The 22,330-nt window shown below is 40.3% G+C and overlaps 1 protein-coding gene across 1 annotated transcript in view; it reads right to left on the reverse strand.

The window, feature by feature from the left end:
• Positions 1–10,903: 10,903 nt before the first annotated feature.
• The window catches only part of COL25A1 (collagen type XXV alpha 1 chain), a gene marked incomplete at both ends in the record, with an annotated part of 297,516 nt that continues 286,089 nt past the window's right edge, over positions 10,904–22,330 (reverse strand). Inside the window, 5 exons of the mRNA XM_084264091.1 lie at positions 10,904–10,939; positions 12,296–12,334; positions 15,198–15,284; positions 20,726–20,779; positions 21,501–21,527. Of these exons, the coding sequence (XP_084120217.1) occupies positions 10,904–10,939; positions 12,296–12,334; positions 15,198–15,284; positions 20,726–20,779; positions 21,501–21,527 (243 nt within the window). The remainder of the gene's footprint in view (positions 10,940–12,295; positions 12,335–15,197; positions 15,285–20,725; positions 20,780–21,500; positions 21,528–22,330) is intronic.

Here is a 22,330-nt window from a genome sequence, read left to right on the forward strand (position 1 = left end):
CTGCCAGCGAGGCCGGACGGCACCAACTTGCACCACAAGCGGCTCGCTGCCGAGGGCCGGCGGGGCAGCCGGGCGGCCGCCCTGCTCCCACTGGAGCTCCTTGTCTCCCAGAACCTGTCATGACTGTAAGCTGAGAAATGCCCTTGTATGCGCCCACCAAGGCCAGCGTCCATTTTTCTTGTAAAGCAGGGCAAATTAGTGAGAGCTATGGTTTTCTGTGTTCACAGAATCACAATATCACAAGGTTGGAAAAGACCTTTAAGATCATCGAGTCCAAGTGTTCCGGTCCTATGCTAAACCATACCCCTAAGCACCTGATCTACCCTTTGTTTAAACACATCCAGGGATGGTGACTCAACCACCTCCCTGGGCAGCCTGTTCCAGGTCCTGACAACTCTTTCAGAGCTCGGAGTTGTTACTATACACCTAAGTAGAAAAGGGCTCTCACGCTCTGTGCTCTGATTCCCTGGTACACGCTTTTCCAGCCAAAAACTAAGTACAATAGGTCCTACGATCTCTTTCTAACCAGACTGCCAATACAGAAGTAACATTTCTTCACCATTACCCTTGATAAAACACATAAGATAAATGATCCATCCAAACCCAGAAGAGAAAGAGGGGGTGATTTCATGGGGAAAAGAAGGGCAAAATTCCCATCACCAGGCATCACATTTCAAAACAGCGAAGCAGCTGGTGGAACACCTCAGAGTTATGTACTCTCCGATGCGGTTCCACCTTCTCATCTTCTGGAGGCTGCTTCTTGAGTTGCATGGGCTGACAGCAGCAAACCCTGTGCCCACATCCCCGCTACCCCATCTGTAGTTCTCCTGTGCCACCACTTGCAGCACTCTGCTTGGAAGGGTTTGCAGAGAGCGTATATAAAGCCACAGTTTCCTATGCCTGTGCTGATGATACTTGTCTTTTCTAGATAGGTATCCAGCAACTCATCCCAAATTTTGCATATGGAAGAAACGCACTTCCTGAGCTTAACTTTTTTTTTTTTTTTTATCTGCTAGTAAGCCACCTTTCTGCTTGTACAGTCATGTCAGCTGTCTTTCCCTACAGGCATTCCCTTTCCCTTCTTCAGGCAGTGTTAATTTTGAAGATCTGTACCTTTCCTGCTCCACTGGCAATCTTACATCACTAGTCAACCAACCAGCCATGTAGCATGAGCAGTAGGAAGCACCAGCAGCTACAGCTCTTTATCTCAGCAGACAGCAGCTGCCTGTCTTCTACCTTGTCTGGACAGAAGGAAACACAGCCTTGTAAGACACAAGGGAGTTATCCAAGCTGTCAGCTGGGGCAGTACTGCGAAGGCAGCATTGAGATTCATTCCTGTGTCTCAAGAAGGGAATGTCCGTTCAGATCTCCTAACAGCCAAATCAAGCCAGAGCCTGTCGGGAACGCTGTCCACAATGTTTTTTCCATTTTGCCCACATCTCTGAAAGCTTGAACTACATCTACTCTATCCCAAACATCATTCTCTGAAAGCTGGGAATGATATTTAGGATAGGGTAGATGTAGTTCAAGCCATATGCTCCATGTAGTCGGCCTAATTGCAATCCCTTTGTAATAGTAACATAAAGAAAGGCTTGAGCCCAGGCAGGGATGGCAACGAGCCCAGCCCGTGCGTCCACAGGCGTTTCAGGGAGATGCTTTGGCTGCCCATGGTGCCTGCCCTCTGCCAGCGCCCACACCAGAGAGCTATCAGCTGCCTGTGCTGACCCGCTGGGTCTTGCTCGCACACAAACCCTGGACGACGAACAGATTTAAGGGGTATGCAAACCGCTGTACTGCTGCTCCTTTGCAAGCGTGTGTCAGCAGCTAGTGCTGCCTGGGGATCAGGGCTTTTTTTTTTTTGTTCCAGGCTGAGGAAAACGAAGGTTGCTTGCTGTTAGAGTAGTGTGTGCTTAAAGCAATGCTAAACTTCCATCGTGGAACCTGAGAGCGGTAGATGAAGCAGCTTGTTAGAAAGGGGGTTGCTTTTCTGTTCCTTACAGCCATAGGAAGAGGTGTAACGATCAAGAAAATATCCCTCTCTCTTGGCTCACAGGTCTTGCATGCTATTCTGATGTTACCAGCAGGAAGAAGCCTGCCAAGTCTCATGTTTAGGGCAGTGGAGGTCTCTCCCCTCTGATTAGTAGAGAGAGACCCTGACCAAGACAAAGGGCTTTTTAGCACCTTGTCACTTGGCTGTTTTAGACCTCTTCTGCTCCTTCCACTTGCCCTCATAATGCTGTGGAGCAAATACTAGCAGCTATTTCTCCACGATATACAGAATTATTAAAATAGTTTATTTAAAAAAACCCAAACCACTTTAAAACAAGAAACAAAACACCCATAGTGTTTTCTCCATCCTGCTCTGTTTGCTTTCTCAACATTTTAATTGATTATTTTTCTATGCTTAGTTTAAGCACTTTGTCCTGGCAGGGGACCAGCAACCAGCAGCCTGGCTCCCTGGATTAATGATGAAAAGTAGTAAATATTTCAATGAGTTATTCAAAGCATCCAAGCAAGGTGCCTTCCTCTCCCTACTTAACTGCTTAAGGAGTTACTGTACCTCTGAAAAACAATATATTGGTAATGCACTTCGAGCAGCAAACCCATTACAGATGGTCAGTGGGAAATGATCAGCACTAAGGATCGGTTTCAGCTCTACAGACAGACAAACCATACCCATCTGCACCTTCTCAGGGAAGGCAGACAGTTGGTGCTTGCGCTGAACAGGGAACAGACTCACCTGGAGTTGATGCAGTAGGTGATCCGTCCGGCAAGCACCTGAGTCAGTGGAGCATGGGATCTGTTAATTGGTATGAATAGATCAAGGGGAGGCAGAAAAGGGAGAGGTAGTGTTACTCCGTGAGCTTCACTGGCTGCATTGCTTTCCAGGGCCATTTGCACGCTTGCTGGGTCCCAAGTCACTTTTGTTGAGAGTCATTACAGGGCTGAATTTACCTCTAGTGTTTACAGTTCCAGATTTTTAAATGACAAATTTATTCTGAACACATCTTTCTGACACAAGCAAATCAATACAAGAGTGAGAGGTGATATCTTAGATTGTTTTGCGGGTTTTTCTTTGTTACTTTTTTCTTTTATCAGTTTTATCTCAATCAGAATCAATTACCTCACAACAATGTTAATAGGCCAAAGAGAAGAGCTCACAAAAAGTTGCCAGATATTTGTTAACCCCAGGAAGGAGCAACCAGGCAAAGGTGATGCTAGTGAGAGCTTGTGACTGCTCAGAGTAGGTGTGGGCACTTGGAAAAGTCAAGTTGTAACCTGCATGCAAAAAAATAATCAGGATATTTGTTACTGAACATTCCGTCTTGGCATAAGCACATGAAAAGCCTGCATCTGGGTTGATGTGACAGGAGCTGTTTCCACCTTTGATCTCAGAGACAAAATAAAACAGCTCAAGTAAAACTATACCGGCGGACTGTGATCTGAGGAGGTTTGTGCACAGTGTTTTCCTGAACACTATACATCATGTGTATATATGTTTCTATGCATATATATCTCTGCATACAGTTGTATATAGACACATACATATGTACATATATGCAAACATATACATACATATGTACATGGACATGGAGCACCCAAGCTCCACGTTTTGAGCAAGAATTCAGATCCAGTGTGTTTTCCTACTGCAGCCTGGAGAAGGGGGAGCCCTGCGAAAACTCGGTCTGGAAATCAGCAGAACAGGAGAGAAGACAAACTAGTAATGTTGGGGAGACCAAAAGACTCTGCTTGCAGGAACATGACTTAAGTGTTTTGGCATTCCCTTGTTTGTTTTCTTTTGATATCTATTTGGGGGCAGTCGTTACTACTTGCCAGAATACGAATGCTTTGTCAGCTCCTTGTTTTGTTTTGTTCTTTTTGTTTTCAAACATTTTTGTGTGGTTATTGTAATTGAACCACGAGTTGTGTGAGATGAGGATATAAAAAGCCACTTCTGTTGCATTTTTCAGACGTCTGTAGAGTCCTTGTTACAAATGAGTAGGGACAAGCAGGTTTAGTAGGTCCATAAAGCAGTGTTGGATGTGAGTAATGGTCTTTAAATGTTTAATTAAAAGCTCTGCTAATATAAAAAATGAGAGGGAGAGAATGAAAAAATAAAAATAGAGAGATGGAGAAGCAGAAGGTATTTTACGTGCAGCCCTGTGTGTGCTTTGGCATATCGCAAAATGATGAAGGAGGTGTGTGGAGAGGAGGGAATGCCAGAGGAAAGCCATCTCCCACGGGCGTGAAGGTTGTAGGGTATTGATTAGATGAGGGCTGATTGGAGAGGGGAGTGCAATACTGCAGAATAACGGGGAGGCAGCAAGGGGACTGAATGGGAAACCCACAGACAGCTCGCAGCAGCCAGAGCACAGTGATTGTCACCATAACAGTCATGACACTACCAAGCCCACAGAGACTGCGGGCAGAGTGCTTACAGAGACCTGGCTGACATCACAGCAGCCACGGCACCAAGAGGAGGAAGAGTAGAAGGGACTTCTCCAGAACACGCACTGCGCTTCTTTCTTATCGGGGCGGTGGCAGCAGCACCTAGAACCACTTCCCCTCCTCTATGAAAGGAGGAGGAAGAAGGAAGCCAGAAGGAAGAAAAGTCCAAGAGTGACTGCAGCAGAAGCGAGGCCATTGCCTGGATGAGCACTGTCTGCCTGGGGTGGCAGCCACACATGCAGCATGGAACAGCTGTGTCAGCTGTCGGCATCACCGGGTGCTTACTTGGGAACACTGGGCACAGTAAGCTGTAAGTACCTCCCCTGGGAAAAGGGAGCAAAGGTATTTTTAGCCCCCCCCCCCCCCCCCCCCGCCATGAGCTAGATAAGATTAACAGTCGTTTATGGAGATTACCATGAGTTTAGAGTAGAGGTCAAAGCCCCATGGAACTCACTTGGTGTCTCAGCTGGACAGACTACATTTTTGAGGTGAAGGAAGGGGAAACAATGGGAGCGTTTTGTTTGTCTGGAATAGTTGGGGATTGAGAAAACCCAAACATTTAAATAATGCTTTGAAGAGATTACAGCTGCTGCCCAATGTTGTATTTTTTGAAGAAAAGTCATTTGTTCAAGGAGAATCCTGCAAAAATACATTGTCTTAGACCAGGATGCTTGAGAATATAGTGTTTCACAATAATTATCCATCTTTTCAGAGCAAACAGGATTTGTGGTAAAACAGACCATCACAATTTCTACCTGGCACTGTTACTTGTGACACTGCCCCACATATGCCTGCCTTTCTCAGCAGTTCAGGTTTATTTTTCACCTTCAGTATTACAGAATGGGAAGGCTGGTGTTTTTCAGCTTTATTTCTTTGTAGGATGCCCGTAGACTTTCCAAAGCAATAGTCTTGACTTCTGGTTAGATACAAAGATCCTTGCAGCTTTTTCCAGGGCGAGGAAAGGCTCCAAGGTTTGGAGCAAAGCTTCTGCCTTCCTTACTTTTGTAAGTAGCCCACAGCCTGTACTGCCTGTTTAGCAAAGAAGCCTGTTTCCATTTGAAGGGAGAAGATATATTAATTAAGAAGAGGGAGGTGCAGGGAGGTTTACTGCCCGCTGTAGGAAAATGGTATGTGGTGCCAAGGCCCCAATTTTTGTGTGAATGTGAACACTGACTGACACGACCCGTACTGGACTTCAAACTACAGACTGGCACAACGCAGCACGTGCTCCTTCAATCCAGACACACCAGAACACCTTTTTTTTTGCACCAACACTAAGAACTTTATAACTATGCAAAATCAGCACCAATGGTTGGATTATTATTTTAATAATTACACACTTTTTACATTATGAAAATAAATCATAAATAGTGTAAAAATAATTCTGAAGATCAACTTCTCACAAGCAAGAAACAAAACCTGAAGTACAAAACTGAAAGAAAACAAAACCGTATTCAACTGAAAAACAAGGAGAAATTTTAATAATAAAAACAAAAGCATGCTGTTTGATTGGGTTCCATTAAGTCAGGACCAGAGGCCACAAGAAAGTGGTGATTATTAACAAATTAAAATGGGTGATTAAAACCTTGCGATTCTTTACACTACTCATCAAAAGAGGTCTCGTGACATATTTACAGTGCTAAGACACTCAAAATACTTCTAGTGTCGACAATATGATACTGACCCATGTGTTTTCCCCATGCAAGCATTGCAATCCTTGCCAAATTACTTTTCTTTGTATTTTTCTCCCTCCTACTGCATTTACGAGACCATTTGCAATACAAAAATAACATCACATACAGATGAGCTAAAAAAAGTAAAAAATACAAATAAAAATATATAATATTTTCCAAAGGAAAAAGTCCGATACATACATCTTAGTAACATTTTTAAAGTTGTGTGATACTTTCCAAAACATGTACAATAATATAAGAATATCCACATATATGTTAACAATATGTAAAACATTCTTCCACCAACTCAACTCTTCATAATACTTCAAGAAGTGTGCAAGTACCAATGGTATCTGGGAAATTCATACAATTTCTTTTTTAAATAGAAACAAATAAAACACTAACGGTCCCAAGTTAAGTTAAGGCCCCCTGTTTTCCAATGAAAATTCAATTTCCAAGCAGCACTGATAATTGAATGCATTTAAAAACAAAATGAAACAAAAACAACACTTCAAATCCTTTTTTTTCTTTTAAATACAAACTCCACTCATTCTGTGGAGCATCTTTTTCAAATTCTGTCCGATACAATGGCGGTAGGCACTTGTTTCTAACGGCATTTAATGAATCCAACCACCACGTAATGTACTTCAATAACAGAGGGTGCAAGAAAACCTTCATTTTGACATCACAGCCACATTCAGATCGATAAAAGCAAGTCGCAGAAACGTAAAAAAAAATAGCCAGATGTCAGCTTTAATTCTGGTCACTGAAACTGAATCCTTTTTTTGCAATGACTAGAAATGAGACTTTCTTTTGACCACTGTCTCTGCAGATACTGGTGTTTGTGCGACTCTTTAGTGTGAAAATCTAAGTGTCTCACTAGGTAAAATACAGAGATTAAAAAAATGTAATTTAAGATGGTCAGGTGGCAGAGATCAGGAAATATGAAAGGTCAACTTCTGCCTGCCTGGAGCATCTCCATCACATTCAACAGGGCGACAGTCTCTCTGCTGTTTTTACTCACTGAAGCGGCCCTGATATAGGCAAAACCCTGCTGTTGAAGCCGATAACATTCCCCTCGTTACTAAGCACAAGACCTGGGTCCTTGCTTCTGCGTGTCCCAAGGTGCTTAGCAAGGGGAAGATGCATCACTCTCCCTGTTTCATTGCTGAGGAAAGCAAAGAAGAGCCCCGCGTGGCTGAGTCCAGGTTTACAATCCCAGTTCTGCGGTCATAGGTGGGACAACTGTCTAAATCCCGATGGGATCCAGGATCTGAACCGCATCTCCTGACATGGTCCTCAGCCTTACACAGCATCAGCTCCTCAAACGGACCAAAGGTCTGCTCGCCTCTCTTGGGACTTGCATTGTAACTGAGTAACTGATACTCACGTGAACTCTTCCACAAGTGCAACACTCAGCGGAGCCAACGCTAACTTTCCACACTGTACACCAATCTTAAGAACTATCCCTTTATAAACTTTGCACTTTGCACATGTGCAGGTACATGGATTTGATTATTCTGAAACTCATTCTTAGTACTTACACAGTAGACTAAATACTATATAAACAGCTGGATGAAGAGTGTCATTCTGCCTTGCTACACTATCAGAATGTGACATCAAAATCAGCAATAAATAAAAATATAAATCAAAAAATACATTGTATCATTGTTCCATGAATTAATGTTTCATGCTTCACCTCAGGAAAAACCAGCATCTGTCCAAAGCATCCTGAAAGAAAGATTCCCCGTAGCTAATCTACGAATATGAAGACAAGGACCATGTTTGTCAGACATACTCCATACAGTGCTTCCGTAGCAGGGCTTCTGCACAGTGTAGTTATAATCCACTGGAGTAACAGATGATTACAAAACTTGGTATGAAACAAATACCGAAAACTCTCAAAGAAACAAGAATTAATCACACCTGAAAAAGTCGGGGATATAGTAATCATGTAGACTAATACCACTACACATTTCCACAGCTGAAAAGACTGGTAGAGGAACTACTGTTCCTGTCACAAACTAAACAAAACAACTCATATCTGTTTGGAGGAATGCTACTAAAAGACAGAACAACACACAGGTGGTTCAAACTGTAGCTTTGCCATCAAAAGAAAAAAAGATAGGCTAGCACCAAAAAAAGTTGCTTTTTTCAACAAAATAAACATGTTCCAAGTCTTCACAGGGTGCCTGACTGGATGAAATATTAAACTGAATTCTGCTATTTTTCTTGTACTGAACATGCAAGTTTCCTGGATTAGATTTTCTGCTGGGTTTCATTTCAAGCGAGTCTTCAAGTTGCAAATATCTACTGTTCACCCGGGGTCATTTAAATGGAACAAACCCCTCATGATATTGAAGAGTACAGAAGTTTAAAAAAGTTAACTTAAATTATTTGGAGGAAAGAAAAAAAAAGGTAGTAGTATTCCTGCCTGGTGAGAGATAAAGGAAGCAAATAAAGGTGCTTAAGTGTTTCTTCAGCAGGGTCTCAGTGTCAGGGAGTTAAAAGAGCACTGAGTTTTGACTAGCGCTTAACAATAGTGTCTGTAATTATTTCCTGAATGCAAAAATCATGAACCAAGGTTCTGTTAGCTATGTTGATGCATATAGAGATGGATGCTATAAGTTAAAAAATATAGATACACAAATTAAAAAAAATATAAAAGTGCTAATGACAGCATGCATTTAATAGGTCTCTGCCATGTTGCTGTTTCTTAAATGAGTTATTTTTGTGGACACTCTTGATATGGAACTGCTAAAACATCTAGCCAGACATCAAACATCCTACTTGATCTTGCATTTGAATATTCTGAGGGACATTTAAAAAAATCTCATCTTACTGTATGATTGCCAGTATTTAAAATTTTATAAAAACATTCAACTTCTAGTCTTCATATCTATAATGTACCTAGCCAAATGTGCCAAGTCAGGACACAGTCATAAGGGAACCTTTTCGGTTAGGCAGCTTGCTCCTCAGCCTGTTGTTTTTTTGAGCTAGTGACTAAAACTGGCAAGTGGGAGGGTTTACATGGTGCTCCTCTTGTCCCCTTTCTGGAAAGTCCCTCATTCACACTACTGCTGTAGAACTCTGATTATTAATCTGTATTCAGCCTATGCCATGTGAAGGATTTTACTATTGTAATCACGAGTATTTAAACAGGTTGATACTCACATCTCTAAATTCAAGCAAATAAAAGCATTTTTCCTTTTATCTGAGAACATTTATTTATTTATTACTATTGGAAAGATGGAATTGAGCACTAAAACTATATATATATATATATATCCTGTATATATAGTGTTGTAAATTTTTAAATTAGTAAGGTTCTATTAGATAGAGGCCACTAAATTAATTTTGTTTTAAAAATTCATGTGAGATTTTCCCCCCATGAAAAGCTGCTTTTGTCTCTGATACACCAAAATGACAGTAAAAAATTAGCAAAGTGAAATATCACATTTCCTTTGATCCGATATTGTGAAGCAACCACAGCAAGTCCCCATCTTTGCATGATTCAGAAATGATGGAGCAAGGAAGAATGTGCATTCCAAGAAGGGCAAGATGCCCACACATGGACGGAGACAGGCTGTCTTCCTCAGCTTCAGTTTTGGCCTACATATGAAAGACAACTCCCAGAAAAGCAACTAAAAAATTGGGATCATCCTGCTATACACTAGGAACGGAAGTGATATAAAAAGAATTTCCATCTGCCAAATACGGCACCATTTCTCATAAAGGAGTCTCTCAAACTACATACAGTGCACCAGATGAAGACTCAAAACTGGAAAAAATACCTCGTGGCAAAAACTACAAATGTGCACCAATTAAGTATTTCTAACAATAAAAAAAAAGTGGAGAAGCACAACTTTTCCAATGCTTCTCTAGAAGAACAGAAATGGAGAGATACCAACAACTCTGACCATGTAGCGTGGTGACAAGTGTGCAGTGGTAATCACACAGAATTATTTCTCTCCAATACTTTTCGAGTAATAATATCTACTAAGGTCACTGTAACAGCAGAAGAACAACAAGATGAATAAATCAGTCTGTGAAACACAAAAATAAACTCTTTTCTTTTTTAGATATAAAGGCTTCAAAGACTTTCACATAAAAACTGTTAATACTGAAACAAAATGAACACGTGGCTTGAAGTATTATCTTCAATGCCATCATCACAAATGTTGAACAGAGTATTGAAATGCATCCTTTATGGCAACAGCTATGAGAAAAGGAAACAAAATTAACCATAGCTTCCAAAATTCTGCAGAGAAGTTCAGTTATTTTTGTGTAATTGAAACTGAATCACCTGAAAACCACACCATCGTATGTATGTCTCTGGTCAGTTCCATTAACCTCCTCCTCCTCCAGAGAAGGATGTTTTGATTCATCCCCACCTCAAGAACGTTCTTCCTCTGGCAGTCACAAAATACAATATGCAGAGCTAATGCTCTGTCCATCCTTGAGTAAGGCTGAGAAGCTTCTGGTCTCAGGTGGTGTCTGCCATCAAATGATCGCTGCAGCACCTCTGCAACCTTTTCAAACAACCCACAGAGAAGTCTGGTTTCTTCTTCAAACTTCTTTCCTTCTCGATTAAGGACTCGACAGGTCCTATCGTGAATGTCTCCACAACCGTGAGCAGTGCAAGGCAAACGGATGCTGATTAACAGGCTGGACCCTCTTTGAGCAAAGGGGCCAGGTGACCCCCAAGACTGGAAGCCATCCACCTGCAGCTGGAACTCTATTCCCCCAAAATTCAAGGCCTCTTTCTATCCTCCTCTGGTTTATCTCTTTTTAGCAATAAGCCATGGTGTGACTCCCTTGAGGTGACAAAAGGAAATGTTTCAGAAACTGGAATCAAAAGTCACTGTGAGCAGCCATTTAGCACATGACGTGATCACACAACAAGCAGGTTTGGCACACAAACTCATGCTTTTAGTCTGTACAAGCAGATACAGTGGCATGAATCAGTGAAGTGTTTAAGATGGACATGGAAGCCAAGTCAGTAAACTCCAATGGCAGCTGGTACAGTACATTTCATAGCATTTTTCTCTTATTTGGTCACAATTTCTTGTAAACTAGTTCATGGCACTCGTTGTCCATGCGTGTCCACAAGCCAAAATATAAGAATTTACAGAAATAATCAGATAATCAGATTTCTATTACTGATCACTGTATCAAGAACTCTCTCATTAAAGAGAGAATCCTTGCAGGTTTATCCTGCAGTTATCTATCATCTAACTGCAGATGTTAGTGAAAAAAAAAAGATGTACACATGGACTATTGCAAACAAGTAGAAGCAGCTACATGTAAACATATCTCAGACTTGTAAAACCAAATTTTCAGTTTTCAACTATAAATACAAAAAGAGGAGCACTATATACACAACTTCATGCTTGTAAGGTTAGATTCATCACTGCAGAGACAAAAAGAGATACAGATTAATCAAATTAGTAAATCAGTATTTCAGATTTCCATTCCAAATCCATAGATACAGCAGAGTTGCAAATAAGGATCATCATTTCCTCAGCACCAGCTATTCTTCAGAGATAAATGCACCCAGGATTTCAGTCATGCGCTCTAATGTATTATTTATGTGGAAGTATTCCTCCACCTACAGTATTCTGAATGCTATGTCTATAAATCTAGCGCTGTCCAGGTAAAATCTTTACTAAATTAATGTTGCTGGTTAACATCTGCATACAACATAACAACCAGGAGAATGTATTAAAGTCTAGGAAGGTATGGCAAAGAGAAGGGCAGGATGCACTGATCTTCTAACTAAACCAGAAAAATAGTATCATAATAGATCACTATTAATGTTTGACAAAAAAAATGCCACATCCATGAGTTTTTATAAAGAATGGGAGAGCACTGATAATGTACAGAAACCAAAGGATATGTGAGTCTTCATATGAAAGAGAAAAGTCTTGGATGTGACAGAAATCTAACACCAACTCCTTCTACAATACCGTCTCAATGAGTTATTACTTCTGCATATGTTACAACCTCATCACAACAACTAATGTCTGGGAGAGGTCTTATTATACATTGCTGCATACATCTGTCTCAGAGGCTCTGAAGTATATCTTGATACTGTTCAGTATGACCATGACAGGCTTTTTGGTGTGCCAAGGACGGATTGCCCCGAAAAGAAAAAGCTCAGCCCATCCTACCTTTTGCCAACAGCCAGGCATTGGTAAACCATCAGGACCCTGTTTCAAGGTGAGGGAGGAAAAAGAAAAGGACATAGTTAAGTTTCATATGACCGACATTCCATCAGTATCTGTTAGAACAGCTGAAGCAGCTCTGACTTTTTATGTAATAAGTAGCTACCAGTTGCTAACTTATTTCCTCTCTTGTGCTCAAGGCAAAGCCAAAGGAGAGATGGTTTACACTGTAAATACACGTGTCTCTCTGCTTTAAGGACTTTTTTTTCCCCCCTAAATCATTAGAACATCTTCATCAGTTCCTAATTGCTGTTAGAGCTCAGGCTGCATATTGTTTTAAATATCATCTGTTATTCACAACAATCTGTAGCTGAATGTACAAGATCAATGAGCAAAAAAAAAATTATCACTTTTATCTGGAGTGTATTGTGTTTTATGGGCCCCTACAACAAAGTTGAACCAATGATAAGACAGCAAGACTCAAATTTAATTGGGGTATTTTCTGCCCTCTTTCATTCTTAGCTTTTGAATGAAGCAGCGAACCAATGATAAGACAGCAAGACTCAAATTTAATTGGGGTATTTTCTGCCCTCTTTCATTCTTAGCTTTTGAATGAAGCAGCAAAACCTTAATGCCTGAACATATGCTGAATGACACAGTGGAAGAAAACATTAGTGGTGGGAGGAGGGCAGTACTGCAGCACTGATTATTTCACCAGTTGGACACTGTGGTCATCTAGTTTCTTCCTATGCTGGTGATTTACTCCATTTCTTTTCTGTCACCACCCGACTTTCACATATCTCCATGTGTACTGTAAGATCAGTCAACTTTTGACCACAGTCATGCTGTTTTTTCATGGAACTAATTCCCACATACAGGGTTTATCCAGAGAGTTACATGCTCAGAATTAGGAGCAGTTAGTTACTAGACTATACATGAGCAGAAAAAAAAATCAGGCCTTTTTTTAGTGTATAGAATAGCAATACTTATCATGTACAAATTCATATAAAGGTGGTGGTTACTAAGAATTTTTTAATCTGCTTGCATGTAATCTGATGGGAATAGCTTGCTGCCTAAAGCAAGAAACAGCACTCTTTGCTTAGCAGCTTATTCTAGTAATTACCTAGAAAGAGAATATTTTTCATCCATCAATGATTGTTAGTGAATCTCCAGATATAAATGACAATACAGAGACAGATAAACAACTTTAAATTGCAAAGGCATGCTTGATTATCCCCAACAAAATATGAGATATGGTTACCATTAATTGGAAGCAAACAGAATGGACTATGGAATAATCTTAATGGACTATGTATTTAAGATTAAAATCCATTGACTTTAAATTAGAAGTGCTATAGCTGAAATAAAATCTACTTAATTTATCATTCATCTTAGAGAACCGTGCTTAACCACCAAATATCAGAACATGCAGATCAACTTTTACTGTGAACAGCTAAAAAGAAAATCTTCCTGGTATCTTTAGGAAATGTGTATGTTCCTTTTTTTTTTAATTAAGTGGAAAAGAGTTTAAATTTACTTTGCCATTAAAAAATCACTGTTGCCAGATTGGTACAAGGGAGAGGGTCAACGAGTAGCATTTTAGTATAGGTGGGAACTTGAATTCATGCTAACATAGGGTGGGGAGTGTCGTGTGTATTCCAGGAAGGTAAGTTCCAAGGGTAAGACCATTAAATTGAAGGCGTTAAATAACAAAGACAGTGAGGGTTTGGGCTGCAGACCGTTATCTTCTTACAAACCTCAAGTAAGCTTTTTATTTCCAGATCTGTTTGAATACTATTTGATGAACAGGCCAGACACTGAAAACATTACTGTGTAAGGTCTGGGAGAACAGGCTCCAGTTTGGGTTACTGGAAACCTATGACTTGAGTTTTAGAAACAATATTTACGTCATTCTGTACATGGATCTCATTTTGGCCAGATCCTGAAAACATGCACCTAAGACTGCAGGGATTTGAAGGGAAGTCCAGGGTGTAGGGTAGCTCTGGGACAGGCTAGGGTGAAAAGCTGAGCCAGTGCAGACAGAAGTCATCAGACTTGATTAGAAGTGGATATTGCTCTGGATTTCTACAAGGACTAGCGTTCAGGGTGAGTAAGGCAATCGGTATTTTTGTGAGGAAAAAACCAAACCAACGATTCTCAGGGAAAGTGTAGGAAGGAAACAGACTTTTAAATTGCCATGTGATATGGGAGCAATCTGCTGATAGTTAGGTTTGAGGTGTGTTCTTGTATTGTGGTTATGATCACTGAAGCAGCTGGTTTGTTCATGCACATGCATGTATTATGTGAATAATGTAAAGTCAGCTCAGAAAAACATTACTTTACATTGAGAATGGCTGACTACAAACAAAGGAACCGCATGCAGGGTTGGTAGGAAAGAGAAATACTGTACCAATTGGCAAGGGGCATCCAGCCCATCCAGGCCAGGCTGGCCTGGCTCCCCTTTTTCCCCCTTAATTCCACGGAATCCCTGTTTGTAAAGATTAACTTGCAACGTTACTGTCAAGAAAATGCCTTCGGTATTGATTTAGCTGGAGCGAACGAATAACAATAGAGAGGCAAGAGGAAAAAGCAGGCTGCCATGTTGTCATTTCAACCTGTGGGGCATTGACTCAGGCACATCTCCAGTTTGGTTCCTTTCAACACATTTGGAAGAAAATGATGAAAAAACCCCCCACAAATTTAGCCTGAATGTCTGAAGTCTGGTGCTTTCAAACAAATCAGGAAGTTGACAGCGCTTGCTCCAGAATTTGCCAGAAACTGGAGGTAAGGCTTGTTAACAAAGGGCAACAAGTGACAGAGTAGCTGATGCTTGTTCCTCTCCCCTCATTTCTTATTCCATCAGTCTACAGCAAGATGATCAATTTTCCAATACACAAGTGAGACGTACCAACGGGCAAGGTGCATCTAATCCAGGAGCACCCTGTTCTCCTTTCTCCCCTTTAGGCCCCTTTTTGCCTTTCTTTCCCTTTTCCCCCTGTGGATACAACGGTTTGGATAAAACAAGTTTCATTCTTTTGGAAAAAAGTTAAATAAAGATTGGTTTAAAAGTTTGGGGTTTTCTTTTTAAGCCAATGGAGAGCTGAAAGGACACTTACCACTGTGTTCTGGTTTGGATGGTGCGGTATGTGGAAAAATAAATTATATGATCACAAGCAAGAATTGCAATCAGTCAGTATTAGTTTGTGTTGGTATTTCATATCAGTACTATGAATGTTTTGAATCCTAGAACAGGGTTTGAAATCACTGATTTCTTGAGACAGAGGCAAATCTGCAAATTCCCCCAGTCCACGGTCCAAAATAAGGGGTCTCCTATTTGTTCTCAGTGATGGTACTGAAGCGCACACGCACACTAAACTGAATTTGTCAGCTTCCCTAGAAGATCCGTCACTAGTCAGAAATAACCTTGAGAGAACGTCGTTACAGTCTAACAAGGACCTTTGCAGGGATGGCTGGTCTCTGGCTAAATTCTATCAACGTCCACTGCATCAAGCTAAGGGTGAATTTGGCCTGGAGCATCTATCGCTGAACTGACCCTTTGTACTTGTTCAGAATTTGGGACAAATGCTGTTCTCAGTGGTGTTTCCAGAAACCCACAGACATCAATCAGGATGCACTCCTGTCACTCCAAATACAACATGACCATTCCAAACCCTGTTACAGGAATCAGAACATTCCAACTGCTTGACAGAGAGATGCTATGACATTTTCAATTACTTCATAATGTCTTGGTGTCATAAAGTCCTCAGAAGTGATAAAAATTCTTATTTAAATATTCCAACATTTATATGTTCTCTCTACTGCAGGGAATGCTTAATCTACTTATTATATGAAAATTCAGTGCTTTGACTTCATAGAGGGGTTTTTTATTTTTTTATTGTAAAACTTCCAATGCTTTTAATTACTTATGGAAATGAGTTGAGTCCCCTCAACAAAGCTACCTGCAAAGACGACCTCACCTTCAAGCAGTATAAGATGTTTAGAAAGTTCATTTTTTAATTGATTTCACACCAGTTGATCACAATGGTAAATGAGTTTCAGGTTTGCTCTCAATTTTACAAAAATCAAAAAAAGGTTCTGTTAAAAAAAATGAAACAAATTGGACTAGGATCATAAAAAAATGGGATAGGAAGGATGAGTAAATCAGGAATGTAACAAAGAAATGGGAAAAATAGTCATAGGAAAATTAGTATGACATTGGAGAACCAGCAAGCGAGGTTGTGGCTATTGGGAGGATTTATTTTGTGAGGAAAAGGGTAAAAAAGACAGAGGAATTGTAAGGAATGAAGGTAGAAGGAGAAGGAAGGAATGCCCCTTTGGAAAGACAGACGGATTTTGGTGAAGCATAGTATATAAACATGTATCTAGTTCCACACCAGTAGAGAAAGACTTAGTCTAGTAACAAGAGAAAAAAAAAATTAAACAATTAAAAAATAATTAGCTATATTATTTTAAAAAGGAAAGAAAGCACATTATTCATTTAATATCATAGCATACTTGATACATTCAGATAAAAAATAAATCTTTTCCATGAACAAAACATACTGCATTCATGACACAACAGGAGCAAAGTTTCTTGTCTATCTTTTCTGTGTGCCAAAAAGTTGCAGGATAATATTTAGGAAAACAGCAACCCAAACACCAGCCTTCTTTATCAAATTATAAGATTGTGGTTAAAAAAAAAAAAAAAATTAACCCCCAGAAGTCAGGAACTGTAAAATTGGCTAAATTTTAATCTTAAACCTGCAAACATGACAGCACAGCACAGAAGCCAAATGGTTTTAGGGTTAAGTCTCTTGTTATTTGTGCTCAGTGTAACACCAATATATTTGCTGGGAGTGTATGCAAACAAAGAGCACAGACATACTCCAAAAAAATATTCTGAAAATGGATAGTACAGTTTGGTTTCTGGCTCTTTTGTATCTTTAAGACTTGTATTGCTTTAACTTGTGTTACAAGTCAAGAGATAACTATTTAAACTTCCTGTTTTTCAGGGCAAGCCTATGATCTTCTTCAAGCCAATTCAGCAGTCATCGGCATAGAGAATAGTCTGGGTTACCTGAGCACTTTACTACTTTTTCCACAGACTGACTTCTGGTCTCCTAATCTTTACCTCCTTACCCCCAACTACAGAGATCCACAGGAGATAAGGAGAACCTACATCTGATGAAGATTTAAAAAATCCCTCTCTTCATCAGTACCTAGATAAATACAAATTGGTCACACCATTAGGTTGGAACAATCTCCCATATACAGATTTTCACCAGTGCTGACTATGGGGCAGGGAGGGTTGGGGGGCGGGGGGCAGGGGGGAGGAGAGGAGTGGGGAGGGAGGGGGGAAGGATGATGCCTTTGCAGCCATTGTTAGGATACATCATACTTCTCTGTCAATATTTGTAACAGAAGACACAACTGTGTATTTGGGATCACAGCTCCCTTCCCTTCTCCCCACAACACAATCTCTACCTTTCATTAAAGGTTATTCCTTTTTATTTTTCTTTTCATTCTATTCATACAGTTTGAAAATACAAAATCAAGACTATGAAACTTTTGTGTGCTGCTCCTGACTATATTTTTATATGAGTTAGAACACTTATAAAGATTATTTTTACAGCCAAGTTAAGCAGATGTTATAATGCAAACACTGACCTGCTTCTACTGTAGCAGTACAACTGACAGGCTAAAATAAAAATCAGTCTAGGACTCAGGCTCAAAAAATACAAATTTATTCCCTGTCTATAGTAGTGTATCTATGAAAAAATTGTGCTAAAAATGGGTGCTGTTACATCAATTTGGTCATAGATAATTACTAATTTACATATGTAAAAACACCAGAAATGAGAAAATTTCTTATAATGAAAGTTTCTATTCATTGCACTATTCCGTGTCTTTTGAGAGTCAGCCTTCCATTTGGAGAAGGAACAATTGATGGAAGCAAGGTGGTTCTTGTGAAACCTTGCAAGATACAAGTATTTGCTTGTTTCTGCGGAAAAAAAGCGTCAAAACTGTGAAACAAAAGTCTCTCTCACAGAAGTCTCAGCTATATCCTTCCTGATATTTCACCAGGAAAGGCCTTCCTTTACCTTCTAATTTTCTTTGAATATTCTGAGAATTTTTAAGGCAGAGATTCTCCATTTTCACTCTACAGACTTCCTGGCAATCCTCTTAATCTGAAGGCCAATAAAATAACATGGTTTCTGAAATATCTGTCAGACTCACTAAGTACTTTATCCCATGCATTCTCCTTGAGAAATGTGTTTTGCCTTTTCCTGAAGTTTTAGGGGGATGGAGGACTAGACTTCCTAGGAGATGTGTCCTGCAACCTAAGAGAACAAGGTTACATGGGCAACCTGAACCACAACTGTGCCTTGTGGCCACACACAATTCCCTCACCCTCTTCTAACTGGTGGTCCTGTGTTTGAGCTATTTAGTTTGTCTGGGAACAGTGAGCTAATACCCAAAATCAGCATGCTGGACTCTAGGACATCAAAACATTTTTACATCCTGAGTGTGAGAATCTAAGCTCTTATTAACACGATATTGTATTCATATAAGCTCATAAACCAATGTTTTACCAGCATCCCAGTGTTTCTTCCAGAGATTTCCTGGGGCTCTGATAGCTGCAAAGTGTTTGCCTATCTCTAGCTGTATGTGGAAGCAAAGCCTCAGAAGGTCTGGTTGGAAGGTTGCTTCATCTAGCTTCCTATCTTGAGCAGGAAAATTCCTGACCCTAGACCAGGTCCTGCAGTCCTTCATGGGCAGTGGTTCAGCCACTGGGTAAACTGTCCCAGAGCCATGCTGCCATCAGTGAACAAGGTTTTTCATAATAATCAGTCTGAACCTCCCAGGAGCAGGTTGTGGTCCTCTGTTTTCCATTTGCCATTATACAGAAGAGTTTTGCTCCATCATCTATGTGTCAAAACTACCACTTCAAGTAGTTTGGCCTCCTCTTTGTCAGACTAAGCCTGTCTACCTCCTCCAACCTCTTCTATCGGTTGTGTGTACCCCAGGCTCCTGCCAGCTTGGTCGCCTTCTTCCTCTCCAATTTCACAAGTTTTTCCTCAAAATACCATTTGTAGAATTCAAGCAACCTCACCAGGATTGATTAGAGAGGACTAATAACTTATTTTAACCTTCTGGACACAACCCTTACTAATGTATGCCAGTATGAGAACACACTGTTAAGCTCATTCAATTTGGCATCTCCTGGAACTCCCAGCACATAGCACAGGCTGGCCATTCTGCCAGTCATCTATCAGAGCTGGCAGTTGTCACTTATATTTTTCTACTGATAACTGCTCTCAAACAGAAAAGCTGTTCTCTTGTGATGGACAGACCTGTAGTGTTTGACAGCCAAGAAGAACTTGCCATTTATTGTGATTACTCTGCCAGGTCAGATGCTGCCTTTATTATTTGCATAAAGCACCTGCCTAAGCAACAGTTGTTTTGCAGAATCAGTACCTTACCAGTGATCTCTGAGCTCAAAATAAGCAACATAATAAGGAACAGAAGGGAAGGATACACTTCACAGTACCCTTATCACTGCATTCTTGGGAAGTGTTTTGCCTGACAGTATTAAGAAAAGGAGATGAACTCAAACCGCCATGGTGACTTTTTAACCCTGCTTCTTGTCTAAGATGCCCTGATGGCACATGCCAGCTAGGAAAAACAGTGGTCTGAACTAGAAAGATCAGCTGCTGCCTGTATGGACTTTTATCTTAAGTGGCTTGGTGTGGGTGATAATTCAGCAGTTTTAGCAGCTGCGGTGGTTGGAAATAGAGGGGATTTGCTCATGAATTTCTCTGAATGCATTTTGTCCTCAGTTGCTTTTTACTTCGCATGTTCCAAGTCACTGGGTCTGGACAGAGAAAATGAAGTTAGGCTGTTTCTGTTAACTTTGCTGTGTAGTTGGTTTACCAGAACAGTAGAGTATATTACTTAATACAAGTCCACAACCCTGCTGCCAAAAAAAAAAAAAAAAATTGAATAATTCCCATCCTTACACATTTGGTGGGGGATGTGTAGCGTGTACAGGCACGGTACACAAGGACCAACAGTTAAGCTGCAAACACTGCCAAGGAACAGGGCTGGGGTCTTCAGTATAAAATTACTACCACAAGGACACCTTTCAGCAGCGTCTGCGTAAAAAGTTCAGGCTGACAAGGATTTTCAACATGCATAGGATGGTTTGGAAAAAAATAAGCCTAAAACCAAGCTGTGCTTTGGGACATGTTGATATTACTAGTACTGTGCATAAATTTTCATGTTTTTCATGATTTTGCTTAGCGTGTATCTGTGACCTGCCTTTTGGCACACAGTAAAACCAAAGATAAATTTTAATAGGACAATTTGTAGCGTAAAGACAGTAGAACTGACTAGGCTGAGGATTCAAGCAACAGTTAATAACACTGTGGTCACCTTTTCTCCCTTTTCTCCTATATCACCCTTTTCTCCTCGAGGGCCAGGGAAACCCTATAAAAACAAAATGGACAAAGATAGGTCGACTTTTATTTGCATGCAAATAAAATGCTTTCAAATACTCTTGGAAAAAATAAAAAAAGATGATTTCACCACATGGTTTGTATGTATGTGTGTTACGTGTGCACACATGCATGCACACAACAGCATGCGAGCCAAGTAAGTCCTCGTATTTGATTGTCATTTTACCACTAAATCACAGCACCCAAAATGGCAATAGTCTATACTATGTATCATACTACATTTTTGGAAAAGACTCCTTCAAGTTAGGGATTTCAGCATAGGGCTAGAGGAAAAGCCTTTGAGCAAGTTTTCTAAGTATGCCAAAGAGTGATACTATATTTTGAAATGTGTCCCTTACAGGTTATGGAATTATTCTGTTTAACTAGGAAAAATTTACCTAACTGAACATTAGTGACTCCTTGCTTACCTATGACTGAGTCACAAGTCTGAATATTTTCTTACCACACACAGTTTTTCAGCCTATTGACTTCCAGAGGACCCACTACTTGTATTACTAAACATCAATATATATCAAGAAGAGCTGTATTTACATAATACTTGTCCTCTTTATCATAGAGAAAGAGTGAATGCAGCATTCAGCACACTCTCCACACGCACACTAAATGGAAACAAAGGTGTTACACTCCGTAAGCTATTTCTTGAAAGATGCTTACCTACCATTAAGATTGTACTGGTCATACATATTACTTACATCAAGGCCAGGCTCGCCATCTTTGCCCTGCCAAAGAACCATATAAACTACATTAGCGTCCCTAAGCTGTGATACCAATGGCCTCCTTGATGCCCGACACCTGCGCTCCCTCTGTTCAGTGGTACCCGAGTTAGCACTGAACACACAGCATTGCTGCTAGTGAAGGACATTTCTGTCAGTGTTTCACATTTCCAGGAACTGATAACTTGACTGTAAAATTTTGCCTGACTGTAAAATTTGGTTCATACGCAGATACCAGGAGCAAGCTGAAAATACAGAAGAGCCTGTATTGGTTTTTTTATATTTTGTTCACAGAAAGGGGAAAGAGAAATTGGAATTTTTTAATTTAACTCACAAAAGTGACCCTCAGATAAACATCCATTGCAAGCTACTGTAACACTCCACAGAGCCTGAAAACTGTCATCAACTCCTGATCTAATTAAATAGATCCAATTAAACCATGAGTCTGTATTCCAGCTTTAATTAATTAATCAAACAGGTTAGACTGGAGAGGGTATGGAAACATTCGAAGTCTCTTGCAAAGGCTGGTTATGCCTGGCCAGGCACATTCACATGGCTTTTCTTGTGTCAAAGTACAGATGAGACATACATATATACACACACACCAGACCCAGTCACCAGCAAAGTAAACACAGTAAGTCAACTGAAGTTATTGAACAAAGGAAGTTCTCACTCAAACTTTTTAAATGGATAGTATAATTTAAATGGTTGATTTAAAGCATGCCATCTCCACCTACGAACACTCAGCAATGAAATTCTTAAATTGCTTCTGAGCAGACAGCACAGAAATGAAAACAAAACTGATCTCT

This window comes from Gallinula chloropus (genome assembly GCF_964237585.1).
Source record: "Gallinula chloropus genome assembly, chromosome: 4".
NCBI lineage: Eukaryota > Metazoa > Chordata > Aves > Gruiformes > Rallidae > Gallinula > Gallinula chloropus.